The sequence below is a fragment of the Emys orbicularis genome, chromosome 10 (assembly GCF_028017835.1).
Source record: "Emys orbicularis isolate rEmyOrb1 chromosome 10, rEmyOrb1.hap1, whole genome shotgun sequence".
Classification (NCBI taxonomy): Eukaryota; Metazoa; Chordata; order Testudines; family Emydidae; genus Emys; species Emys orbicularis.
This window is the reverse complement of record NC_088692.1, coordinates 73,514,441-73,523,503: the sequence shown is the minus strand read 5'-3', so window position 1 is coordinate 73,523,503 and position 9,063 is coordinate 73,514,441. Positions and strand designations below refer to the sequence as shown.

General features: G+C 40.8%; 1 protein-coding gene across 1 annotated transcript in view; it reads right to left on the bottom strand.

The window, feature by feature from the left end:
• Positions 1 to 1,217: 1,217 nt before the first annotated feature.
• Positions 1,218 to 9,063, bottom strand: part of EFL1 (elongation factor like GTPase 1) — a 167,421-nt gene continuing 159,575 nt past the window's right edge. Inside the window, exon 20 of the mRNA XM_065411755.1 lies at positions 1,218 to 1,406. Coding sequence (XP_065267827.1) covers positions 1,218 to 1,406 — 189 coding nt within the window. The remainder of the gene's footprint in view (positions 1,407 to 9,063) is intronic.

The following is a 9,063-nucleotide window of genomic DNA, read 5'->3' as shown; positions in this document are numbered from 1 at the left end:
ACAGGCTCCTAGTTGATATCGCAATACAAATAAATAAATAGTAATAATTACAGTTCAGAGTCACATCATAACAAGGGTGTAACCGGTAAAGTTTGAGGTGTTTGAGCAGAGCTATGAGGAAGCTCACACAACACTACCAAGCCAGTGCTATTAGTTCCACGCTTTCACATTAGCTCAAAATTTGTTTATAATTTTTGGAGTGAAGAACGGGTGACATTGGCAAGTCTGTCATCTTGTACTGATCCCAAAGTTCAATTGGTTACAGTAGTTAAAAACTGAAAAATCTGATTTTGAATATTTCCCCCCTTCAAAAAAACGCTTGTTTTTTAAAAACAAAGCCTACTTTATAATTGTTTTCCCTGTCAGCATGGGTTATTCAGAACATATAACTTAAGAATTTTTATTAAGTTACCTGCAAAACAGGCTAATGAACTGTGCAACTTTATTGTGATTAGCTGCAAAAAGAGTGCTGGTGAACTACGACTATTTGCAAACATGTATATGAATGAGGTTTTGTTGACACAAATATTTGGTGAATAGCTGTTCTTTGTACAAACAATAGTATTCAAGTGAGTAACAGGGGTATCCACGCGCTAACAGGCGTATTCACTCTTTCCTATTTGCTATACTCTTGGAAGAGTTTAAATAATCCAATCTGGGAGCAGAAAGAATACCATATGATTTAGATGACAACTCACACACCATGAATAGTGCAGAGTAAACAGTTCATGAACATCACACAGGCTGAAATTTGTAGTTATGGCAAATACTTGTGAACAATAAACGCATTAAGAGAAATCAGGATCAGTTTGCAACACAGTCAAGAACAGAAGAAAAGAGCTAAATTCATTGCCTAATTTATTTGCAATAAATAACTGGACCAGGTCTAGTTTTGATTACATCAGGTAAATTAGAAAAAAGTTTAAGCAAATTACTTGCAATCCTAGGACAGCAGCTGGGGTAGAGTCTTAAAATTGGAGAGAATAATTCCATTGAATTTCTTGTTACGTCTCATTCAAATAAATTACACAAACTGTCGTCTCTTTATAAAAGGTTGGAAAGGCTCACGTTTATTCAAACTGAAGCCACAGACAAATTACAGCATATAAGAAATCTTGGGTAAAACAGCAAGTCCAAGATGGCATTTTGAATCTGCTGTACAGAAAACAATCCACCTGCACTTAGCTGAGTTAGTGTAGAACTGAAAGTAGAGGGAGTTACTTATTTCTACTGAGAGTTCTTTGCTTCTCAGCATGCTCCACGATTTTTTCTTCTATGTAAAGTCCTTTTCGCTTTCTCACTGCATTCATGTATTTGCGGGCCTGGTTCTCAGAGTCTGCCTTTTCCCCAAAGTGCAAATATTCCTCCTCAGTAGTTGGTACCCAGAATGGGTCACCTGAAATTATCTAAAAAAAGAGAAAATTGTAGAAAGGGGTACATTAATTTTTTAAAAAGCATATTAGAGCATTTCAGGTACGTTTTTGTGTTCTAAATGACCATTTTTTTAGAAGTGACAAATTTGAAGAAAAAAAAAAAAAAAGAAAAAGGTAGGTATGGCTTCCTAGGTGGCATACAATAAGCTATTCAAGCCAAATACATTTAAGCTTCTTTAACATGTTCAATGAGTGAAGTACTCACTTTTTGTAACTTAGCTTTATGCATTTGTTCTTGGATAGCCCAAAAAAGCAGAGATGTGGCAAAACTACCATAGAGGCATTAAAATCAAACTAAAAAACTCATTCTAAAAGCCACTTCTCATTTAGATTTTTGTTGGATTTGCCCTGCCTGTGATTTTACTGGCGTTGCACTGAGAAAACACACTCATTTCTATGTCTCAGATTCCTCTATCCCTGCGCAAAACCTTAGTAAAACCAGCCGGGGTTCTTGGCAAGGCCTGGGGAGAGATGAATTCCTCATTCCTGGAGCTAAAGCTTGCCGCTGGAGCTGCTCTTGTAGCCTAAAGTCCGTGTGGACCTTGTGACGCCTCCTCTATAGGAGGTTTTGGTTGGTGGATCTACTTAGTCATGGACTAAACAGACATGCCCTTATCCCAGCCTTTGACCAGAACCTAGGGTGACCAGATGTCCCGATTTTGTAGGGACAGTCCCGATATTTGGGTTTTTTCTTATATAGGCTCCTATTACCCTCCACCCCCTGTTCCGATTTTTCACACTTGCTGTCTGGTCACCCTACCAGAACCCCAATACTCAGCATGGAAAGAGTGGCAGAGGTGTAGAGTCCCCCTGCATACTCCTTGAAGCCTTCCCCACTTCACCCCGGGCAGAGACTGGGAGACTCTTTTTATCATATAATGATACATGGTATTCATATTCACCATCCATTCAATGGTGGGCTACCAGGGATAGCCATGGTCCAGTATGCTTCCTTACACAGTGTAAAAATGACACACACAACCTATGGATATTAACTACAGTAAGCAGTGTTAATATTACGAATTTAAAAGGTAAATAGGGTCTGACAAAGTATTTTCATTTCTCTTTATTAGGTCAGAACAAATGGAATGTTTTGTGTGTGAAGAAACAAGTAATATTGGATCTTATAATTTGAATTCATATTTTTTTTAAAGAACACATTACAGAAAAGAGTTGAATGGACAACTTTTAACTCCCTAACTGAATGAAGCAAACCACAGGCTGGGTCTGTACAGCCCAGATTCACAAAGGGGACTTAGGGACCACCATTCAACTTTTAGGCACCACTGTCATTCACAAAACCACCACTCAGCTGCTGCGTAACCCTGCAGGGATGTAAAGTCTCTACGCACCTAACTTGCCACTGCTGAAGTACTTAAGGTGCCTCAATTTTGGTGGCTGGGCATGCGCATAGACACTTCAGTCTTGACACTGCCCAGCAGTCTGGACACTTCAGTCTGGACACTGCCCATCTAAATCATGCCTAAGCCCCAGCAGGATTCACAAACTATGTTTCCCTGCCTATCTTGTCTCTGGGTCTGGATCCGGGTTGCATGCTTTGAGCACACCTATACCCACCTTCCGCCCAGTAGTTAGGGAACCCTCCTAGGAGGTGGGAGAACCAAGTTCAAGTCCCTGACATGGGGATTCAAACCAAGCCTCCCATCTCCTGGGTGAATGCTCTAACCAGTAGGCTAAAGGTTATAAGGGGGGCAGCCTTGTCACCAACTCTTTTTTTACGGATTGACTCAGCTTAGGTGCCTAACTCTAGGAGAGGGTTCACAGTTGTGAATCCTGAGTGGAGCTAGGTGTCTTCTTCCCTGAAGTTAGGCATGACCTCCATTTGAGGGGCAGGGCTTAGGCAGGCCACATCCCTGTCCTTAGCTTTTCTTACTAGCTAACTCAAGCAGCTCTCTGTTCAATGTGCTGGCTTTTGTGAATCCCTTTTTGGGTGCCTAACTCTCCCCATGCATTGTAGAGGGAGCCGAGGTGCAGAACTTGGGACTGTAGATTCCACTAGGCAGGCATGGTGCCTAAAAGTGAGGTGTTGCAGTGCCTAAGACCTCCTTGTGAATCCCACAATAGGCCTCTATGTTGACTTTTATGCTGGATGGTCAGAGCAATTATTGTTGAGTTCTTGGAAGTCCAAAAAGCCAAGAAATAAACACCTGATAACATGAAGGTCTGGTAGCCTGTAGGTGCCCTTTGTTGCTGTTGGATTCTTGTACAAAGACACTTTAAACACGTCTTCTACACTGACTCATTAAAGATCTTTTCTTGGAAGAGACATAGCATGGGGGATGTACCCCTCAAAACAGAACAGGGCTGCTGGTTCCAATTAATTGCTTTTCTTAAGCTGAAGAACATATTTGGACAGGAGATTGGAGAAAACTTGATTATCCTAGATTGAAGTCACGAAGAAATCCTTAATGGAAACATCATAAGATTTATCATGAATACAGCTACCTGTTAAATTCTATAAGGCAGTGTTTCCCAAACTTGGGATGCTGCTTGTGTAGGGAAAGCCCCTGGCGGGCCGGGCCGGTATGTTTACCCGCTGTGTCCGCAGGTTCGGCTGATCGCGGCTCCCACTGGCCGCGGTTCGCTGCTCCAGGCCAATGGGAGCTGCTCGAAGCGGCGGCCAGTACGTCCCTCGGCCCACGCCGCTTCCCGCAGCCCCCATTGGCCTGGAGCGGCGAACCGCAGCCAGTGGGAGCCACAATCGGCTGGACCTGCGGAAGCGGCAGGTAAACAAACCGGCCCAGCCCGCCAGGGGCTTTCCCTACACAAGCGGCGTCCCAAGTTTGGGAAACACTGCTATAAGGAATGCCTGCTAGAACCCTAGACTAAAGATTACAGTTAGCTCCTTCATTTACATTTATAATACAATTTTTAACTGTCAATTGCTGAACTATAAGTTCAGCTAAATGTGGACAAATGAGCAAGAACTTGTAATAGGTAACACAGATCTTTTTCCACTAGATAACGATGCAATTTTTTGTTAATCATGTCCTGAATACAAGTACTTAAATCAATAACTCTGTGTTTGTATGTGTGAATGAAAGATCCAGTTACATTCAAGCCCAAATACAGACAAGTACTACTCAGACTACTGTGTTTGAACTTTGAGTTAGTACAGTGCTATCATCAGCTGAGATTGTGGAATTCTGTGCACTGAATGAGTATGCAATAAGGTATGCAACAGATTGACAGAGAGAGACGGGTACCCAGAAGTCACCTACTTCAGGACAGGCCCAACAAGGAAAATAACAGAACACCACTGGCCATCACATACAGCCCCCAGCTAAAACCTCTCCGGCACATCATCAACAATCTACAACCTATCCTGGAAAACAATCCCTCACTCTCACAGACCTTGGGAGGCAGGCCAGTCCTCGCTTACAGACAGCCCCCCAACCTGAAGCAAATACTCACCAGCAACTACACATCAGACCACAGAAACACTAACCCAGGAACCAATCCCTGTAACAAACCTCGTTGCCTACTCTGTCCCCATATCTGCTCTAGCGACACCATCAGAGGACCCAACCACATCAGCAACACCATCAGGGACTCATTCACCTGCACATCTACTAATGTTATATATACCATCATGTGCCAGCAATGCCCCTCTGCCATGTACATTGGCCAAACCGGACAGTCTCTACGTAAAAGAATAGATGGACACAAATCGGACATCAGGAATGGTAACATACAAAAGCCAGTAGGAGAACACTTCAATCTTCCTGGACATTCTATAATACATTTAAAAGTAGCCATACTTGAACAAAAAAACTTCAGAAACAGACTTCAAAGAGAAACTGCAGAACTAAAATTCATTTGCAAATTCAACACCATTAATTTGGGCTTGAATAGGGACTGGGAGTGGCTGGCTCACTACAAAAATAACTTTGCCTCTCCTGGAATTGACAGCTCCTCATCCATTATTGGGAGAGAGTGATGTTGTGCAGTCTATATGGTTTTATAAAAACTTGATAACAAGTCAATATAATGTAACTGGGATAGTTTTAGAGAAAATACGGTAATAAGTGAATATAACGTAACTGGGATATGCTTCATGCAAAAGGTCTCTTGTAAGGTATCATTACAAAGCTTATAATCTACTGAGTATGATCATCTGATTTGTATAAATGTACCACTCTTGTATCTAAAACTAGAAATATAAAATGTAACTCTGAGGGCCTATTGTAATTATGTAAAGTGTGGGCCATTAATGATGGTTTGGAATCTTGATGACTCCCATTAACCAGGACCATTGTCTGCAGATGGTTGTGTTTACCTGTTAGTCTTCCTGTATATGTGTGTGCTGGCAAGTGGGCAATGAAGTCTTGCAGTGACATGTGATCATGTCACCTGAACTGGAATCCATCTTTAACCTGGTGCTTTTCCAGTGAGGGGGGGTGGAAACCCAGAGGGACAATGGGTTCCCGCCTTATGCAAAAGATATATAAAGGGGTGGAACAGAACAAAGGGGAGAGAGGAGCCATCATGAAGAATCCCCTAGCTATCACCTGAGCTGGAACAAGAGCTGTACCAGGGGAAAGAATTGTGCCCAGGCCTGGAAGGTGTCCAGTCTGAGAAAAACTTACTGAAGCATCTCTGAGGGTGAGATTATCTGTATTTAGCTTGATTAGACATAGATTTGCGCATTTTATTTTATTTTGCTTGGTGACTTACTTTGTTCTGTCTGTTACTACTTGGAACCACTTAAATCCTACTGTCTGTATTTAACAAAATCACTTTTTATTTAGTAATTTACTCAGAGTATGTATTAATACCTGAGGGAGCAAACAACTGTGCATCTCTCTCTATCAGTGTTATAGAGGTCGAACAATTTATGAGTTTGCCCTGCATAAGCTTTATGCAGGGTAAAACGGATTTATCTGGGTTTAGACCCCATTGGGAGTTGGGCATCTGAGTGCTAAAGACAAGCACACTACTGTGAGCTGTTTTCAGGTAAACTTGCAGCTTTGGGACAAGTGATTCAGACCCTGGGTCTGTGTCTGGAGCCAGACGGGAGTGTCTGGCTCAGCAAGACAGGGTGCTGGAGTACTGAGCTGGCAGGGAAAACAGAAGCAGGGGTAGTCTTTGCACATCGGGTGGCAGCTCCCAAGGGGGTTTCTGTGATCCAACCCGTCACAGAGAGGACCACATCCACCCTGATTGAATTGGCCCGGTCAACACTGGTTCTCCACTTGAAAGGTAACTCCCTTCTCTTCATGTGTCAGTATAATAATGCCTGCATCTGTAATTTTCACTCCATGAATCTGAAGAAGTGGGGTTTTTACCCACGAAAGCTTATGCCCAAATAAATCTGTTAGTCTTTAAAGTGCCACTGGACTCCTTGTTGTTTTTGTGGATACAGACTAACACGGCTACCCCCTGATACTTGATGCAATAATGAAACTCTTTTGATTTTACTACCGTTAGCGGCTATCATACTGAATTTAGAAGTTATAGATGTATATATGAATGTTCTAAGGATTAAATTTAAGAATCCACTTTAGATTTATTCTTACTTAGTAAACTTTATCATAGGTTCAAGGAATTAGTCCTAAATCATTAAGAGTGTTCATCAAATCTTAGGCTCATATAAAATGTGTGTGTAATCAAATCTGGGAAATGGTCCTTGGTGAATTGATGTTTGGGTAATTAACCAAAATTGTATGGGGCTTTAGTCCTGAGATTCAACTTTTCCTTTCCATTAGTGGACTATTATCTAAGAAGGAGCCTAAAAGTAACTGGAATTAATAAGGCATTGAGGAACTTATAGTTACAATTAACGAGGTCACCTTGCAAGAATGTTAGATGCGAATACTGAATGATAAATTTGACCATGAATGTCAGTTTAGGTTATTCAGTTGATAAGTTTCAAAATCATATGTTAAGTTTCTAATAATCATCAAAGCACTGCATTAATTTCTGTTGGGGTAATCAATACTTTTTATAAAAGACAAAGGTAATCTGGAGTCTGTTTCTTTAATTAAATCCCAAGAATTACTGAGAACAGTAGTATAGGTAAATATCAATTGTGTTTTACACATTATTTTTCTCACAATAATCAAGGACGTTATTTTAAATGGATTTTTGAAATACAAGGTTAGAGCTGTCGTAGCACTCAGACAAAAAGACCAGGCACTTCCCATTTTAGGCAGTTTTACCCCCAAATCTGGAATTTTTAAGTGAGGGGGGGGGGGTGAAGGAGTCTTATTGTATTTATTGTACTTGACCCTTTTTTTTAACTGCCATATGACATTTTAAGACAAGGAGGGCCATTTAAAACTATTTAAATTGAACTAACAAAAATAGGATAAGGAGATATTGACTTAAAATTGGAAAAATATGAAGAAAAATTCCCTAAAAGCGTAACATTTTATAAACTATTAATTTAACCCCCCAGGTTTTAGAAAGCCCAATTTTGCTGACATATTTGTAAATTATGAAGCTTAGTGTCATTCAAAAGTAAGAAATTACATTGCACTGTAAATCATGCAGTATCTGTTTCTTAATGAGGTTACACTGACTAACGCTGGGAATGGCTATTTTGGACAAGGTGACTTAAAAGTGCACCGTGCAAAGAGCTGGGCCCACTGACCCTGAGCCATCAAAGTGCTGAAACATGTGCTTAAAATTAAGCGCGTGCATAATCCCAGTGAAATAAATGGGGCGACTCATACACAAAGTTATACCCAAACTCCCACTTATGTTGGTGGAAACCGAACATGCTCCCATGGTGGTTTGGCGGAAGACCAAGGAAAAAAATCAGTGCACTATAATATATTAATATGAAAATTAGCTTCCCAAACAGGACTAGATTTTTTTTTAATATGCACATTTGTGATTGACTGACCACAGGAACATCTGTGAAAATAACCTAAATCTGCACATTTCTACTGTCTCTGGCAGTGGCACATCTGATTAACCAAGGCTCACAAGCTCATGATGCATAGCCATTCTGATATTTTGAACAAGAACTCATACTCTCATAATCTATACTTAAAACACAAAGACGGTCTCTTGTTTATGCTTATAAGTATGGGAATTTGGCTGCACAAAGAACTTCCAAAACAGATTAGAATGATCTAGACTCGGGCCACTTATAAGACATGTTGCTAATTGCTCTACTATGCTGAAGCTTCCCCATCATAGCAGGAAGATTAACCCAGGCACGCACACATGCACGTGAACACACAATATGCCTCAAGAAAAACCTCCTCTGACCAAGGAAGGGATATGACAGAACACTCTATGGAGACTATTAGAAACCTCATTATACAGATCTAATTTAATTGGGAAATGTTTAGATACTATGTTGATGGGTGCTTGGGAAAAACCTAAGACAGACACATTTTTCCATTAATGTAAGAAGAAGTTATTTCACTAACATTAACTAAAATGTTATGCCTGGATGCCTCTTCTGTTGATGAAGGAATGGATGCTATGGACTTCAAAGGCATTTCTAGCTCTCAGCAAAGTAGACTGCGTCGGAACAGGCTCCAAGAAAAAATAACCACATTGTAGTACCAGTTAACAATAGGTTACGAAAAGGCATGACTGGCCTGGGCATGTTAGATAATATCATGCTAAATTATAGCAAAGAAGATACAAC